Source organism: Trypanosoma brucei, chromosome 3, assembly GCF_000002445.2.
Source record: "Trypanosoma brucei brucei TREU927 chromosome 3, complete sequence".
NCBI lineage: Eukaryota > Euglenozoa > Kinetoplastea > Trypanosomatida > Trypanosomatidae > Trypanosoma > Trypanosoma brucei.
This window is the reverse complement of record NC_007276.1, coordinates 335,614-353,649: the sequence shown is the minus strand read 5'-3', so window position 1 is coordinate 353,649 and position 18,036 is coordinate 335,614. Positions and strand designations below refer to the sequence as shown.

The 18,036-nt window shown below is 47.8% G+C and overlaps 8 protein-coding genes across 8 annotated transcripts, besides 6 other annotated features; all 8 read right to left on the bottom strand.

Annotated features, from left to right (window-relative positions):
- Positions 1–18,036: part of a sequence feature (sequence corresponds to BAC RPCI93-1J15) that runs on past both edges of the window.
- Positions 116–148: a microsatellite.
- On the bottom strand, positions 283–780 carry Tb927.3.1410 (cytochrome c oxidase VII, putative; the record flags this gene model as incomplete). The annotated part of the gene is made up of 1 exon (XM_838642.1): positions 283–780. The coding sequence occupies one exon, from the start codon at positions 778–780 to the stop codon at positions 283–285; it is 498 nt and encodes a 165-aa protein (XP_843735.1).
- Positions 1,282–1,309: a microsatellite.
- Positions 2,059–2,120: a repeat region.
- Positions 2,148–2,172: a microsatellite.
- Positions 2,255–3,259, bottom strand: Tb927.3.1400 (hypothetical protein, conserved; the record flags this gene model as incomplete). The annotated part of the gene is made up of 1 exon (XM_838641.1): positions 2,255–3,259. The coding sequence occupies one exon, from the start codon at positions 3,257–3,259 to the stop codon at positions 2,255–2,257; it is 1,005 nt and encodes a 334-aa protein (XP_843734.1).
- Tb927.3.1390 (hypothetical protein, conserved) lies at positions 4,722–6,158 on the bottom strand (the record flags this gene model as incomplete). Its single annotated transcript, XM_838640.1, has 1 exon — positions 4,722–6,158. The coding sequence occupies one exon, from the start codon at positions 6,156–6,158 to the stop codon at positions 4,722–4,724; it is 1,437 nt and encodes a 478-aa protein (XP_843733.1).
- Positions 7,608–9,167, bottom strand: Tb927.3.1380 (ATP synthase beta chain, mitochondrial precursor; the record flags this gene model as incomplete). Its single annotated transcript, XM_838639.1, has 1 exon — positions 7,608–9,167. The coding sequence occupies one exon, from the start codon at positions 9,165–9,167 to the stop codon at positions 7,608–7,610; it is 1,560 nt and encodes a 519-aa protein (XP_843732.1).
- On the bottom strand, positions 9,672–10,013 carry Tb927.3.1370 (40S ribosomal protein S25, putative; the record flags this gene model as incomplete). The annotated part of the gene is made up of 1 exon (XM_838638.1): positions 9,672–10,013. The coding sequence occupies one exon, from the start codon at positions 10,011–10,013 to the stop codon at positions 9,672–9,674; it is 342 nt and encodes a 113-aa protein (XP_843731.1).
- Positions 10,315–12,180, bottom strand: Tb927.3.1360 (cytosine-specific DNA methylase, putative; the record flags this gene model as incomplete). The annotated part of the gene is made up of 1 exon (XM_838637.1): positions 10,315–12,180. One exon carries the CDS (start codon positions 12,178–12,180, stop codon positions 10,315–10,317), a length of 1,866 nt encoding a protein of 621 aa, XP_843730.1.
- Positions 13,069–15,429, bottom strand: Tb927.3.1350 (hypothetical protein, conserved; the record flags this gene model as incomplete). Its single annotated transcript, XM_838636.1, has 1 exon — positions 13,069–15,429. One exon carries the CDS (start codon positions 15,427–15,429, stop codon positions 13,069–13,071), a length of 2,361 nt encoding a protein of 786 aa, XP_843729.1.
- On the bottom strand, positions 15,755–17,515 carry Tb927.3.1340 (hypothetical protein, conserved; the record flags this gene model as incomplete). The annotated part of the gene is made up of 1 exon (XM_838635.1): positions 15,755–17,515. The coding sequence occupies one exon, from the start codon at positions 17,513–17,515 to the stop codon at positions 15,755–15,757; it is 1,761 nt and encodes a 586-aa protein (XP_843728.1).
- Positions 17,588–17,620: a microsatellite.

Here is an 18,036-nt window from a genome sequence, read left to right as displayed (position 1 = left end):
AGTTGTGAACGTTTTTGGCGTGTAACATAAGACCTTCAATACAAAAAGAAAATGCACACATATGTTTCCCCTGATTTCCAACTTTCTTTTACTAATGTTTGGCTCCATTCTCGCAAATAATAATAATAATGATTATAATAACATAATATTACATCGTCTTCACCGAATCGATAACCCTACCTACTAGTGCTACTAAACAAGAAGGAAAAATAATAATAGCCCAAAGGAACCAATAAACGAACGAACGACAACGGAGATAATTTAACATCCATGCATATTGTACTAGGCAGGAATATAGAACTTACGTCTGCCCAGGGCTGCCGCCTCGCCAATGGACGACGCGTATTGATCACTGTATTGCCACACGTGCGACATATGATCCCATGGAGAGTTGTTAATTGCCTCCTCCCACTCCTTGTTCACAATTTTTCTCCATGTTGGATTATTGGCCGGAACATGCGTACCATAGTAATATCGCAGGCAGCAGTACGTCAAATAACCATGAATCGACAATATAACACCCATCTTAATGAGGGGGTGGTGCGGTAACTTGACGCCCTCACCGAAGAACTTGTCGGAAGTGCGCATTGCACGTACGGTATCCACAGCGTCTTTATATTGTTGATGGTCCTTAAAGTGAGCAAGTGCCTCCGGGTGGTAATAAACCTCTCGCCGAGCACCAAATACCCATCGCAGCTTAAAATTGCTCATACCAGGAATACGGGCGCGGTACTCCGCGAGGGTTGTCGCAGGAGCCCACACACCAAAGGGACGCGGCATTGTTCAAAATATATAAATAAATAAACCTCCCCCCTTTATGTATGTTTGGTAACAATTGTTTGATAGCGATAATAAAGGTCTAATTCACAACTAACTGCGTATGAAATAGACGTTTACTTGTGTGAACATAATGGGAAATTCGAAAAAAAAAAGGATTGATGTATTCGGATTTAGCGTGTACTCAAAACTTACTTGCACAGTAACACAATAAGGAAGCCATCTCACCCATCACTCAACACAATGCAGTTTAAAGTGTCATACACTGTTTCTGAAACGGAGTGGCCACTAATCCGTTTCACCAGCTTAGTTCTTTTCGTTTCAATTATTTGTTATTAAGTCATGCAATAACCTTTCAACGTTCTGCCACCCCTAAACAATAAACATCAACACAAGACGGAGCAATGTGAAACACGCTACACGTAAAGGGGGATCAGTTAGACATTCCGTTGTGTTCGCCTTCATGGTTTCCCTGCATCTCACTGATACAAACACAAGCACCCGTATATATATATATATATATACATACATAAGGGCACACGATGCAATTCACGACCATCATTAACTTAATTCAAGGGCACAAGAAGAAGAAACCACGCTCAAGTCGTCTTCTTGAACCTACAGACCCTTCATAAAACACCAAAAACAAAAACAAAAAAAAATAGATCCTTTCTTGTTGCTATTGGTTATACTCAAGTTACCGTCCCACATTCACCGTAGAAACAATAATACACATCCTCTCCTCTCGTCCCCCTATAATATATGATTACAAATCACAACTGCAGCGGTCAATTTAAACTGACAGTATGTAAAGAAAATTTTACAGCTAACAAATAACGGTGACGTGACCCTATTGGGATTACACTTCAACTTACCGCAGTTTGTGTGCCATCAAATAATTCTTTTCCCCTTCCAGCAGGCAATCCCTTAAGATGCTACACATACTATTAAAAGAGAATGCAAGAAACAAATGATAAGGAGGCAACAGGTCCGCAGAGATGACACAGGCAAAAAAAAAGATAAAGCAAAATTAAATAGTAGTTAGGGTTAGGGGAGGAGAGTCAACATCAAAAAAGAAGTGGAGAAAGGTAAGACATGCATGAAGCGGCAGATTTTGGGCAAACGGTAAATAAACGAAAGAAGAAGAGGACACCAAAAAAAACAAAAACATCACTTTCAAATAACTTTGACGTGTCCCGGACGCACAGCCCTCAGATAAAAAAAAAACCTTTCGGTACCACACGAAGTGAAACCAAAACTGAAAATCAACTATTTGCAGAATCTCTCTTCCTTTTCTCCATTCTCTCCCTCTCTCTCTTCAACCTTTCCACTCTCCCTTTTCCGTTTTATTCTTCTACACACACACACACATATATATATATATATATATATATACACACACACGAAAAAAAAAACATACTCGACAAGCCTTTCAGATGTTGGTGTTGTTACCTTTCTCGACACCTACCACATGGAACTAAGATCCCGTAGACCCATTGATTATATTGTACGGTACACCACTTCGCGTTGGTGATGTGCGGCGTCGTGCCTGACAATTTGTAGCACGCACCTCCGCTGAAGATGCAGGTCCATTCCCACCACCATATCCCGCATTCCCGGTTGGCCGGCAATTTTGACTTTGCAGGTACCGTTCGTACTGCAATTCATACGATGTTTTCCTCCCTGTTGCGAAAGGTTGATGGTATGGTTTCTGCTGTTGGGTAACATTGGTAAGATCTAATGGTGGGCCGGTGTGACCCATAACAACACCCCGCAAGGCATAACTAGGCGCCGGATGAGTTTGATTTATATCCTCCAGTAACCCACTTTGAGTTCCCAACTGCTGTGTTGTAGTCTCGTTGCAGTGCTGGTAACCAGAGCGACCGGAACCTCCAACTCCACGCCGCTGCTGCTGGTGACGCTCGAAATACTTGTGAAACACTACGAAATTATTGGACTGAGGGGTGTACTCTACCAGTCCGTAATGCTTTCGCAGAAATGCTAGAAACTTGACACTTGGGCGGTCAATGGCCACGTCACCTGGGCTCAGCCGCTCAAACGCCAACATATGTTCAAAAAGAATCTTCCCGTAGCCCTGCCGCTGGTTGCTGGTATCAACAAAGAAGTCCAGGACGCACACGGGTTCAATTTCCATCAGCCCCGCGTGCGACGGCGGCACCACGAATAACCTCTTCACTCCAATCTTTAAAATTCCAACGCCCCGGCCACCATGGCAGAGCAAATAAAGACGGGCGTCTCTGTTTTCTCGCAAACGCGGTACGGAGGTGAGTATGGTATTCAGCGACTGCGCCTCCTTGCTACGCTTCCCAAGAGTATTAATTGTCAATATTATTCGGTCAGCATGTCCGTCACTATTTCGGAGACGTCGCTCCTCCTCAAGCAAATTCGCATTCCACCTAGTTACACCATCTGGAAGGTTTAGCTGCGGCAACACATCATCACACATCACATTGTGGGTCATCGTGCAGACTGCTACGAAAGTGATCGTGTGTAAGGGAGAAAGTAAGTGAGATAGATAGATAGAAGTGGAATAATAACCTGGTGCCGATACCAAGATTAATTGCCGTGTCTTGGAAAGTGTGTGATACGCAATATTCTCTTTTCAATGAACTTCAGCACCTTCGGTTCCGGCAGCTTCCCTTTCGGATTCCGGATTGATTTATATAACTATCTATCTGTCTGTATGTATATATAAATTAATTAGTTGATATAGATGGATCAACTTTCTTTCTGTACGTCGTACAAGTTTTATACTCAAACACTTCTGACCACAAAGCTGCTTCTGTCAACCGCTGGTGCTTGTTTACCCGGTGAAAACTTACTCAGCGATTGATTGATTTGAAACTTTCCTTTTCCTCCACTGCTACGTATTAAATGCCCCTTTTGATGCCTTCACTTGCTTTCTCTCTTCCCCTTTCTGTCGTTTTTTTTCCCCCGACTCTCCCACTAACCGCTACTACTAGTAATGTTTTGTGTGTAATTTTCCTTCCCGATGGTTCAAGCGAACAAAGGGATTAGACAACGACAAAAAGTAAAAAAAGAAAGTAAAGAGAGACAAAATTGAGGTAATGAGAGAAACATAAGAAACAAATGCAAGGATAGACCTGCGCTCTGGGATTCGTTTTGCAAAAAGCCACAACACCTTGTCTCCAAGCGTTAATTTCATACCGACACATTCATTTCCCTATGCTTTCCAACGCTGCCCCTTTCACTCGCTAAAAGTAATAACGGTTGTACCAATATTTAGGAAAACTTAAAGAATGGAAAGAGACAATACAACTTGGCAATCCTTTTGGTAGCACATCACCACGCACTTGTGGAGGAGAGCAAAGGGAAACTTTGAATCGGTAGATGTCACCAAAGAGTCCTATGAAGTGGGAAGCAGCAGGGGATTGAAAAAAAAAAAAAGAAATGTCGCGTAGAACGAAGTGTGGAGAGCAATAAAACCAACGCTTAAAGTAGGCACCGCGCATGAACATTAGCAATAACGACAACGAACCATTCATCACTTCTTCAAACAAAATGAATGACCGCCACACCGCGGGTCAGTAAAGAGACAAAAAGTGCGGCAAGTATGAGCACATTGGAAATAAAAAATCATCGCCGGCCCATACCACCTCCACCACCACAATACAATTCTCATGAAGAGAACAAAACACAGCTCACGTAGGGTTCCATCGTCCCACCACAAAAACAAAGATAAATAAACAAAAAGGGATAGAGAAGTGAGGGAGTGGGGCTTAAAGAACAAAACCAAACATCATGGGGCCCGGCTCCGCTCACTTGTTATCATTCAAAAACACCCGTCTGCAACCCAGCGACTGAAACCTTTTGATTACTTGTGATATTTGCACGAGGTTGGAATCATATCTACACCAAGCACATCCACTTATACACTCAATCAAAAACGCACGAACTGGCCTTTATGTTGAATAGTTTGGCTTCTTGGGTCGCGCTGCCGCATTTTTCGCAGGGCATGCAAGTACAAACAGAAGTCCCAAGAATGAAACGCCAAGAAGACAAAACTGCGCCCACTCTACGGCAACTCCGATGCCCTTAAGGTTCATCACGTACAGATTCATCAGGGCATTGATTGAGGTCCGTGGGATGTATTCGTTGAAGGAGCGCGTAGTGAACTGCAGGATGGCATAACTCGTAAGGAGCAGCAAACCCACGTTAAACACAATAGAGTTAAGAGTCGTATCATGTGGTTTCATGGGATGGATCTGAAAGAAAACAAATCGCAGCCCAACACGGATTTGACCTTCTAGCGTAATCCACACCAAGTAGAAAGCAAATATACCATAGGTTATGATACCAAAAAGTGGAAACACCTCATCCAGCGCGGTAACCAGTGTACTAAGAAATGGCACTATTTTGAATGTATTGTGCAGAAATATTTGCAATACCCAGGAAATGCTGAGGGCGACAGACAAAATTCCGATCAGAAGCTTTCCATAGACGATGAACGGTGACCCGCCCACCTTTTTATAGTTCCATATGAGTTCCTCCTGTTCCTCCTCCAGAACATGTGTCTCAGCACGCAGAAATGAAATTTTATTCCGCATTGACCTTGGAACTTTACCCCGCGCCTCGTTCTGAAGGGCAAGCGCTACCGAAAGCAGTGTGTCTCCCTTTGCTGCGATAACGGCCATCTCCTGTGCAAAGGTGGATCCACTTATCGGTTTCGGCCGATTTATAAAGCCACGGATTAAATCGACGGGAACCGAAACAAGTCCTACACCAGCGTAAAAGAAGAATGCAATCCACCCAACAAGACAGAGTTCACCAACAACGTAGGTGAATATACTCACATGCACTTCAAACTTGTCCTTGTCACTGGTGGTATTATACGACACTCTGTCAATGTCATCTACTATCTGCGGCAGAGCCTCATATAACTCCACTGGAACAAGTGCCGTACCAAAACTCAAAAAGCAGACGGCAGTTATTACAATGAACACAAAGGATACAATGAGTGTTAAAGTGATCGCTTGCCCGCACTGTTTGGAGAAGCTCTCATCATCGGGATCATATGCCTCGTAGAAAAATACTGTAAAAGGAACAACCACCAGTGCCATGACAGCAAGTGACCACAAGACAATCTCCCACATGAGGTCTGTATTCAGCGTGTTAACGTATTTACTTCCCACAGTGGGGTCCCTGGCGTTAGAGGCATCAAAGGGAAGCAAAAGTACCACTCCTATAGCCAAAAGTATGCCGAAAACTATAATCACTTTGGTTAAATAGCTCCCCTCGTGATCATCCTCCGAGGAGAAGTAGTAAAGCACGTATATGGCGATCGCAAGGCACAAAAGAGAACATACAACGATAAGTACTATGAGCCACCAGTTCAACATCTGTACCGTTTACTCCCACCAATTACTCAAAGAGTCACACGTCTACACAAATCTGCACCTTCGGTTGCCGCTAACACAAATAAATATACGTATATCTCTGTATATTTCAATGTCTCCCGGACGGCACCTTCACTGATCCTTTCCTAAAAGATATGAACAGTTAATGTCTTCTCTTTCTTCGCACAGTGTTTACTCTGTGGTCCCCTGCAAACGCAGCTACACGTCACCAACAGTGCAGGCAAATATAAGGGTTCAATCACTTCTATCAACTGACAAGGGAAGAGAAAGTCAAAGCGAAGCAAATGGAGCAATGAACGAAGCAACCGAAAGATAATACGCGTCGCATCAGCACCAAAAAAAACGGCAAGCAAATTCCGGGAAGGTAAACAATGAAACGAGGAAAAGGGGGAGAAAGGAGCCGCATGAGAAAAAGAGGTTACTCACAAAGCAGATGGATCATGCCCAACGACAACAGCGAAGTACACTTCCTTCGAACATAAAAAAAAACAGTAAAGCATCCCGTAGAAGTACGCACTGTTTTAGTGGTTAATGCACATCAGCAACACAAAAACAAATGATGAATGAAGCCCAGCTGCTCACGCTCAGATAGAGGGCCCCGGGATGATAGAGAAGTATTTAAAAAATGAGAAAGGGTGAAGTGAGGTGACAAACCTCCCACCATCTGCGAAGGTAAACAAATTACCTCACTTCCTCCTGTGGTGTCCACTTCCCTGCCATCTTCTAATACTCCCAACTGCTCGCCCTTCCCAGTCAACCTTGTTTTTGTTTCCCGCCATTCGCCCAGCGATTCTTTTTCCCATTATTGTCCGCTACCGTCAATGTCCGTCAGTCGTACATAACAATGCTTATGGTGTTGGCGTTCCCACTACACCGCACAAATTTTTTCAGATGTCGGCACGCCACAAGCGGAGCTTATCCCTCTCCTTTCACTTTCCTGCGTTTCTTTTACTACAAGTAGTCCTAAATAATCCGATACGTCGGTTCGCCACACGTCATTTACACACTCTCATTTTGTCCCACTTCATCCACGTTAAGACCTCAGGAATCAACAAACCGCACACGGCCGATAAACCGCCATCACCCTCTTGCATGCAACTTAGCGCTCTCCGCTTCAGGTACCAGCATTTTCTCATTAGTTCACTTAAGTGCCACCACCTTCGTGAACACTTTTCGATGAATGATCATCTCTACTGTCATACGTGCGCCGCATACTGATTCCTTTGTCCCACTTCCTAATATACCCTAACCCTACGAACCCCAGCCAAGCTTTAAACATCCTGTCCTCGTGCGATTACTTAACTCCTTAGTGGCTTCCGCTGTCAGATATAACATAACCAATGATTGGACCCAACCACACGCACCGTCTGAGTAACGTCCGCACATCCACGCTTTAAACAGCATCGTAAAAGAAAGAGAATGTATCTGCATTTAGCTACTGGCTTGAGCAACACGGGCACGGCGCATCTTTTCAAGCTCAGCAGCCTCCTCAGCCATCTTCTTTGCCTTCTCAAGCACTGAGTTGATACCACCAACCATATAGAAGGCCATCTCAGGCACTTGATCGTACGTACCCATGAGGAGACCAGAAAAGGAATCGATGGTGTCATCCAACTGCACGTAATGGCCAGTCATTCCTGTGAAGACCTCAGCAACTTGGAATGGCTGGGAGAGGAACTTCACCAACTTACGCGCACGGTCCACGATAAGTTTGTCCTCCTCGCTTAGCTCGTCGATACCAAGGACAGCAATGATATCCTGTAATTCCCTGTACTTGGTGAGCATCTGTACCACATCTTGTGCAACATTGTAGTGATCCACACTGATAACGTCGGGGTCCATGATACGCGAGGCGCATTCCAGTGGGTTAACAGCGGGGTAGATACCAGACTCGGCAACAGCACGGTCCAACACAGTTGTGGCGTCCAGATGTGAGAAGGTTGTTGCTGGAGCTGGATCGGTAATGTCATCGGCCGGCACGTATACGGCCTGCACAGAAGTAATGGAGCCTTTCGTTGTTGAGGTAATACGCTCCTGCAACTGCCCTAGATCCTCAGCGAGGGTAGGCTGGTAGCCAACAGCGGCGGGAATACGACCCAGAAGCGCCGACACCTCGGAGTTAGCCTGAGTGAAACGAAAAATATTGTCGATAAAAAGAAGCACATCTTGGCCCTCCACATCACGGAAGTACTCAGCCATCGTCAGAGCCGACTGCGCAACACGCGCACGGGCACCTGGGGGCTCGTTCATCTGACCGTACACCAACACACATTTGGACTCACCCTTAAGGTCAATAACCTTAGACTGCATCATCTCAAGATACAAATCCGTTCCCTCACGGGTACGCTCACCAACACCAGCGAAGACAGAGAAACCACCGTGACCCTTGGCAACGTTGTTAATGAGCTCCATAATAATGACGGTTTTGCCCACACCCGCACCCCCAAAGAGGCCAATTTTTCCACCTTTGCAGTAAGGGAGAATGAGATCAATCACCTTAATACCAGTTGTGAGCACCGCATCCTCAGCGGCCTGGTCCGCAAGCTTGGGAGCCACGGCATGGATGGGCATGCGCAGTTTCTCACCAACGGGGCCGCGCTGGTCAATAGCGTCTCCAAGCACGTTGAAGATACGACCTAGTGTTTCCCGGCCGACAGGAACGGAAATGTTGCCACCTGTCGAAACGACCTTTGCCTTCAGTTTGAGGAGATCCGTCGTTTGCATCGCGATACAGCGGCCCGTGTGGGCGTCAAGATGCTGCACGATCTCAAGAGTAAGAGGCTCATCACGGCCAAGTTTGTCAACAACGTCAAGGGCAGTCAACACCGGTGGGACGCCGTCGGCAAAGTGGACGTCCACAACCGCACCAATTACTTGGGAGACGTGGCCAACACGGCCCTTGTGGTCGGCAACAGGAGCAGTTGAGGCTGCGCGGGCTCCCGTGATGGAGACGGCGCCGCGCAAGACAGCACTTCGGAAACGAGTCAGCATACTTTCTCCTTCCCTGTTGTTCCCTTACTTGTCCGTTATCGACAGATTATTACAAATTAACTCCGGTTACTTCTTCTCTAGATATGTTACTTTGTGAGACGAGGAGAATCACAAGGACTGGAATAAACCTGTTTAGTGCCACATGCACAGATAATCAAACAGAAAAAAGAAAATAGGTGAAAAAAAAACGGTCAAGTAGATGGGTGTGATGCTCATAACAAAAGGTTTGTAGCAGTCAACCACAAACAGTCGCACGAAACCTCCGTGCTTCCGCATACAACAGCAGAAGACATTATTCTTTATTGGACAGTCAAACAAAAAGGAGAAAATGAAAAGAAAAAAGGATGTACCAAAAAATAATTTGGACTACCACCCCTTTTCTCTGCTCAAGTTTCTTTGTCGGCCTCACAGTGTTGACTAGACGCCATCAAGGGGCGAGAAGGCGCTCATGAACAGATGAGAAAAGAAGAGTGGCAGTGGCAGCTCGCACGCATCCACTCTTCTTTATGCGGTAGCAGCGCGCGTGTAAACGCGAAACTTGCTGCTGCATGAAACCAACCGAATGAGCCCCTGTCTGCACAAGTGCTGGAGCCCCTTCCCGGCAAGAGCCACGGAGATCTTCAGACGGTCACTGATGATGGATGGTGTGATAACCTTGTACTTCGGTACTTCCTTCATGAGTTTGTCCATCGTTTCCTTGTCGAACATGACGGCGTTCTGAAGTGCCTCACGGGTACGGCCCTTAGACCACTTCTTTGCAGCCTTCTTGGCACCCTTGTTGAGGTTCTCCATCTTGCCCTTCTTGGGCGCCTGCTTGGTGTCCTTCCCTCCCTTCTTTGGTGGCATCGCTGCGGTAGTTTGCTACGACGAAAAGAAACTTGGAGCTTTATAACCAGCAGTGACAAATTAAAGTATTCGTACAGGAAAGTGAGAGGAAATAATGAAGGAAGAGGGACAATTGTTTGCGCGCTAGGGGTATGATGCGTCCACATGCATGTAAGACATACATCAGTTGAGGTGACGACGGAAAGTGAGATAAGTAGTGCAAATCCATATGAATGAATGTAACAACAACACCCGGCGACCCTCCGTGAAATGGTGCATCCAACACATTTAGTGTTTTGCCACCAACGAACCGTCAACAGGGTTACTTAAGGATACGACTTAAAAGTGCACGACCCAAGCACTCAACAACAATGGGATTCACTGCATTTCCAATTAGTTTGTATACCGCCCCCACAGGTACACACCTTTCACAGCCCTTATCACTTCCATGAGAGGGACCGCTCCTACCGTTGCACTTCTCCAGAGACAGTGGATAACAGACAACATTAAAGGAGAACCAGTCGGGAATGCCCTGAAGTCGGGCACATTCACGAATTGAGTAAAAGCGAAAGGGCGGCCCACCGTCAGGCAGAGGAACAAACTCCGAGTAGAGTTGATAGCTGGCGCGGTAGCTTCCCATGAGAGTCCGTGCCAACCCGTTGAGATCAGACACGCGCCACGAAGGGGATCGGCGGAAAGTTACACTGCGCTGAACTGCTGCCCACTGTGACTCCGTGAGACGCAGCGATACTAAAGACTGATTGAACTCCCCCATCTCGCTCGTGTCACCCGTGGAATCAAGGATATCCCTCACGCAACGTGGTGCTTCCGGGTGCATATCTCTGTATGCTCGTAGCTGTCGCACAGCATCGTCAAGCACAGCACCAACATCCCTCGCGTTTGCACGTGGTAAATCAGCTCTGATTCCTACAAAATAGGCACGTCTTCGTCTCTGCGGGGTCACAAGAGCACCATCAATAACCCGATACGCGACGACGTAAGTAAGCGCTTCATTACTGTCCGGCGAAGGTGACCGCAACGCGTCAAGTATAAACTTCAAGTGATGTTGCGATTCCTCGCTTGCGTTGGCCTCGCCTCCATCTTCACCCCCAACATGTAGTACATTTTCTACGTTTTCCAGTAGGAACCCCTTTGGCTTGGCGCTTTGTATCACTCGCACGACCTCATAAAAAAGTTGCCCTTTTGTATCGCGCAAACCAGTGGCGGATCCTGCTTTGGCGAAACTTTGGCACGGAAAACCAGCTGTTAACACATCGTGGTGTGGGAAGTAGTGCGAAGGGACAGTGGTGATATCGCCGACGAGTGGAACAGGGCGACGAGTAGCTGGTAATGCCTCATTTCCACAACTATTACGCCTTGGCAAATGGTGGTTAGCGTGATACACACTACGTGCGTGAGGTGCGCACTCAACCGCAAAGACACACTTCCCACCAATTCGCTCGAGCCCAACACGAAACATACCCATGCCAGCGAACAACTCCGAGAACGTAAAGCAGTCCGACCCATTCTCAGACCGTTTCCCCAACTTTGTAGAAGTGGGAAACGCGCCGGCACTGCCACACTGATGGAGAACTTGTGTCCGTAAGGCAGCAGCGCGTAGCTCGTAAAGAGGTGGTGGGAAATCCTCCGGTCTACAACATGCTTCAGAGTACACACGCAACTGCTGCACAATACACAACACAACACCATTGTGGCTACCAGAGCGATATTCGTCAACGGTACAATTAAATAACTCCTTAACAAAATCAGATGAGAGCTCTCCTATGAAGTGCACTGCGTAACACTGCTGCTCTTTTTGCAAAATATTCCACACAACTCCACCATCACTCAACTTTGTCCACATTGTTAGCACTTCATTCGTTTCTACACTACCCGTAACAGAGGTAGCGAAAGTCGGTGCACACGTCACACGACGCAACATCCACCGCCGCAGGTGCAGTGTACAGTCGTCAAAGTGTTCACCATCCGTAAATGCTCCGTAGCGCCGCTCTTCAGCCACCGCTTCGTAAAAGTTGGCGTTGAAAGTTGTTACGTTGCGGCCACTTCGCAACCTTTTGAGCTTCCGTAAGCGGCACACGACAGCTGAAAGGTGTCTTTTGCAGCGCACGATACAAGCGGCGACAGGACATCCCGTACCGTGTGAAGCTAACGGTGCAACAGAGCACATCAACGGTCCGTAACTGTGACGAATAAAATAAAAAAGAGGGACGGGGTAGCTTTATAGCTGCGCACGCGAACGCAGTTGAGAAGAAGTGGCCAACGCAACGTCTACTGTACGCTCACACCGAAGCAACCCCAGCCCCTCCCAGCCCACCTTTTCCACATCGATGTTACCGTGGATAATATGAGACAACAAAATGCCAAAGGATACGGAGAAAACAATGAGACGGGGTGTATGAAATAACGAGAGGCAGAATTCAAGCAGATAAGAGAAAGGTAAAGCCATGTGGGGAAATGGGGGCCGCGCAGCATATTGCACCTCTGCAGGTCAGAACAACAGCGAAACACCAGCAGAGCAGAAACTTTGTATTACCGCTCCCTTTTTCCTTTTTTAATCCCCACACAACAGGCCGCTCTTGAGCCTGCGGGACTTTTAACCGAACTACCGTAATTATTTACCTGTTTACGTTTGGTTTTTATTTACGCTCCTTCCCTCATTCTTCTTGCTAAGGTGCCTTCCCGTTATCACCCAGCCCTTTCAGTACTGCTTTCCCCTAATTCAAGCAGTAATGGGAAGTCGCACAAGCACTATCCTTAAGGGATCTAAAAGAAGAAAGTGGAAGGAAAGATACCGCAACGTTGATGTTACTCACACCCGCGTGCTCTCGTCTTCAACCCGCATTGCTGACGGTTGTCACCACAAACATTGCTTCCGTAGCAGCGTATGTTGCCCCTCTTCTGTTTTACCTCCCTGCATCCGCATCTGGGACTTCACTGTTTGGAATAATACTCGGGCGTTTCACTGCTTTTGGCAGCGGTCCTTCATCTCTCTCCATTCGAACACACAAACATGCACCCACAGACAGACGTTGATATACGTATTTGTGCAAATTGCTCAGTTACCGAAGCGTCGCAGCCTCCAACAGGGTGGCAACACTTCCAGCGTTCCCTCCAGGTTGCGCACCACAATTAGCACTTTCTTGTTTCCACGCAAAACAAACGCACCCTCTGCGGAGCACCGGCTCAACATGCACCACGAGTTCCTCGTAACCCACAATAACCCACGTGAAAAGGTGGCGAGGAAGCGAGGCCCACTGCCCAACCCTTCACTAACTTCGTTGCCCGAGTCGTTTCGCCGGCGTCTCGGTGGCAACAGAGCAACAAACCGCGTGTCGTGTGGAAGTGAGCGCGGAAGTTGAAGCAGTTGAGAAGTTCCAATACCTGCAACATAGCGCTCACCATTTGCAAGTGCAACAATAGTGTGCTCCACCCTTCCTTGCGATTGTGACAAATGGGGTACCGACTCCACCATTTGCATCACCTCGCGGTGTACCGTGAAAGTGCTGGTGTCAATGGTGCCATCCACCGCAGTGCTACACGAAAGCCACCCGCGGCGACCGTACACCATAAGTTTGGTATGATTAGTCCCCTCCTCTTCACCAACATCTGCCCGATTTTCTAACCACATGAAACGAGTTGGACATATGTCAATTTCATCGGGGTCTCCATCCCTCTGTACCAGCTGCGTGGTCACCACTGGGTACGCTTTCGTGAGGGAAATCTGAACAATCGCGTCGTCGAAAAGCAGATAGCAACTTTTGTTTGTTTTGGTGTTGACAAAGCAGCAGTCGATAATGCCGTATTTGGCAGGCAGACTCCTCACCTCTTCAATACGCTTAAGCGCGAGACTCCCCTCCAGTCCATTGCGCCAGCGGCAGCACAATAAAGAGACACGCTCGTCTGTGGAGAAAACGATGTGGCCGAGCGAATCGTCGCACCACAGTCCCTGCAAGTGAAATTTACCCTTCACTTCGTAACCAAATAGCGGGGACCAACGACGTAATGCGGCATCGGTACAGAACCCTTCGATGCGGCCACTGCGTGTCTGCAGCAAGACATTCCTCTCCTTCGCAAAAGCAAGTTTCTGACACGTGGTGTGAAGGTACATGGCCGGTGCAGAGAACAAACACTGAGTTGGGGAATACATAACGGTTGCATCCCGTGAGGCAGAGAGTATGATCTGATGGCGGTGAAGGAGCGCCAGTTCGCTGGTTTCATGGTGATGTGTGCGGCGTTTCACCTCAGCGGGGCGCCACTCACCCTCAACGCTACATCGGTACGAACGGAGAGACTCGTGCCAACCAGACGCATAAATCACCCCGCACTGATTGCCACTGACGTATTCCTGACAGCTCACCAACGAGCTAATGGGGCCTTTGTGGTGTGTGAATGTTTTCACCGCTTGACCACGGGTTGCTTCAAATATCACCACATCGCCAACCGAAGTGCCAACCGCTACAACCGGAGCTGCGTTTTTACTACTGGTGCTGATGGTACAACAAAGCGCCATTCCTTCAGGCAAGCGACTCGTCCAAAGGGCCTCATGCTCTGTTAGACTCTGCGGCCTATCCCCAGCCGTTCCCGTGTTCCCTTCACCTCCTCTGTTGTCCTGATTGATCGTCTCTTCGTCCCGGTCGTCCGTACTTTCGGGTCGGGGAAGACGCCATGCCACAACATTTCCGGCGTCATCTGTTCCAGCGACAATTCCCCACTGCCGTGAGCAGCAGACACTGATCGCACGATCCGCGCCTGGCACCTTTGGTATGATCCGCTTGAGCGTCAGCGCCGGAACGGTCGGAGCGCGAGGCCCAGCCGCACCAGCAACATTGCTGCTGTACTCCACGTGTAACTGGTGCCACGACCCGTCAGCCTTTGCGGCATAGACGGTGTGGTCTGTGATACAGAAATCCCAAATAGCTCCACCAGTCCGCTGATGAACACAAAGAGGAGCAAGTGTGTCACCGCAGTAAACAACGAACTGGCCGGATAGGTAAGAAGCCAGTAGTAGAGGAGCGGTACGAGTGGAAATCCCTTTACTATTGCCCGTGCCGCGAGTTAGGTAACGTAACCGCGTAATGGTACGACTCTTGCGACCACCAGTGGAACGCAACATTTGGAAGTGAGTGACGTTTTGGAATCGTTCGATGGCGTACAAGATCAGAGAGCCATTTTCACGAGCCAGAACAATCTCTCGCTCTGACGGATGCACAGCAACGCATCGAATACCAGAAACATCAGGGGCAATTGCCAAAGAACGCAGAACTGTATTACTCAACTTTATTGAATCCTCCCGCTCCAAGGTATCCCCTGAAGCGGCGGAAGCGATCTTCTCCGGCTGCGGCACGTATTTTGACCCCGAGTTCTTCGATACTTCATCACCCACTGAATGGGTGCGGGAGCGCTTACGTCGTTGCATAATCCTGCTTCAACTAGCTTAACGCAATGTATCCCACCGTATCCCCGACAGGCACTGGGGCGACGGGGTAACTTAAAAGTGGCTGATCACGAGTAAAGGTAAAATTGGTAGCAGTAATGAGATAGAGAGAATGAAGAAAAAAAAAAAACAGTCCACGTATATATGTGCGGATGCGCATCGTGAAGACAGACAGTAATCATACCCTAACGACGATAAGCACGGCGCTGAAACTACCATCCCATACTCCTCAACATCAGCCGGTGGAAAGGCTTCCTCAGTGGTGTCAAACTGTTACGATTATGTGCAGGGCGTATTCTCCTTTTAGTTACTCCTTTTCTTCCACCTGGGACTCCAGGCGAAGGCGTTCCAACATTTCGCGCGGAATGAGCGCAACGTACCCATGTTTCCTCGTGTTCCACATCACCTCCCCTGCACGCAGTTCCCCATGAAGCGCTACATGCTCCTCGTAAGCTGGTTGGTACTCCTGTAAGGAGAGAACTACACACTTGGACGTCACCCTCTCTTCACTTTCTTCCTGCTTGCACTCCCCCTTTTGTTGTTCCACACCACTGCCGTACTGCTGGGGCCGAAACGGCACTAAGGGGGGCGGGCTGACAGCAATATGAACGCACCACGCAGCACCTGGTGGAAACCGATCCCGCTGTTGACGAATATATTGTTGTAGCCTTTGAGCCGACCGCTTTACCAGAAGCGACATACGCTGTATCTCAGACTCCAAGTAAGATTCCGCTTCGAGGTCTTGACCGCTACCTAACACGGCAAAGCGAGAGAAGTCCATGCCCTGTTTTTCTTCCTGTTGACGCAAAAGCGCATGTGAAATCATGAGACGCACGGCCCCTTTCCGTTGGACAATACCTCGCAGAACTTCGCCTCCACCCTCCAAGAAGACAGTAGCCTCAACACCTACCGTTGGCAAGAACAGCCATGGCCGTACACAAAGATGCAGGGACACTGCATCTTTGTCGCCTTTATCATTGCATGAAGTGAGGGATTGGTCATATTCCAATTCACGTTGTAACGCCCGACGAACCTTTGGGCTTTTAGCAAGAGCATGGACTGCTAATGCGATCGTATCGAAGCGATTCATCTGATTCATGTGGTACAGTAACTGCTGCGTGAAGATATCACGTTCAAGAGGAGTAGGCGCGCCATTCGTAGGAAACGGTGCTCTCTTGCGCAGTGCAGAAAGACCCAATGAAGTGTTGTGCAAGCTCCAATCCCACGGCGCACCGCCGCAAAAGGCAAATTTAACAAAATACGGCCCACTATACGCCGAACAGGCTGCTTCTACGCGCTTAATAACATCATCAACCAACCTGTTACTTCCACCAGTTCCTTCACTGTCCACGAGAGCAACTGCTTCCTTGTACGCCACGGGAACATAAACAGAAAAGTCAAACTTCATGTCGGTTGGTACAAGTTGTTCCTCCCCGCATTTTGTGTTGTGAGTTACGTGGCGCAGTCGCGTCAGTTCCTCCGACGACATGGGCTGCTTTTGTTGTTGTTGTTGAGATACGGGATCAAGTCGTGGCCTCTTTCGCACGGTCTGCTGATAGGCACACTTGTGAATCCAGTTGCACGAAGCACCGAAGGGGCAATCTTGCTGAGAAAGCGTATTGGGACACCAGCGCGCAATAGCACGGCCGCGATACACCAACTCCAGACCTCTTGTGTTTGCTAATTCTTCCTTCAATATTGTTTCTCCCTCAATCGTGACTGTTGGTGTATAAACCGACTGAAGGGGAGCCGGGCGCGGGCGCTCTAATATACGTAACACCATTGGTGGGTATTCACACTGCCGATATTTAGGTGTGATTGTTGTCTTGCAGGCCGCAAGTGCTTCCTCTTCCGATGCATAGAGGGCAAGGGCATAGCCACGCGTTTCCAGATGCATCACGTGCATGACACCTGATGTGTGTGTACTGAGGAATGACCGTAGCCGCTCGTAGCGTGGGTCTCTTGAAGCGCGTAATTTATTGTGGTGGTTATTGTTGCCGACGGCGAGTGGTTGCAGCAAGTAATCAGGGATGTTTGTAATAAAAACAAAGGAACGTCTGGGAGGCATTTTTCCTCCTTCAAGTCTCGTTTCAACACGTACTCCGCGTCCTTCGTCGTGCTGTGTCTGGACACCAAGCAGTATATATATATATATATATATATATATATGTATTGCGCAATCACGCAGAAAGGCGCTGACTTATCCTTCGCTTCTCCACCTCAATCCGAGTGCAGGTTTGTTACACCGTTCCCAACACACAGAAAACTCTGTAATTATTCGCACAGTTGGCCACGCACGTAACATGCTTGTATATTAATTTAAGATACAAAGAATAGAATGGAAGGCATGGGTTCGTAAAAAAAAAAAAGAAGAAAGGAGGGAAAGTGAGATACGTGGTAAGTGTGCTTGTAGTTCAAATTAACGTTCATGCAAAAGAACAACAGGTAGATCATCAAAAAAAAAAAAAGATCTGCCGAACAGAAATTGTAAAAAAAAAAATAAATAACGACGCAATGAAATTGTGTTTTATAATGCTGCAAACTCCGTCCCCGAGGGTACTGCTACAGGCTCTGTCGTTTAACAACATT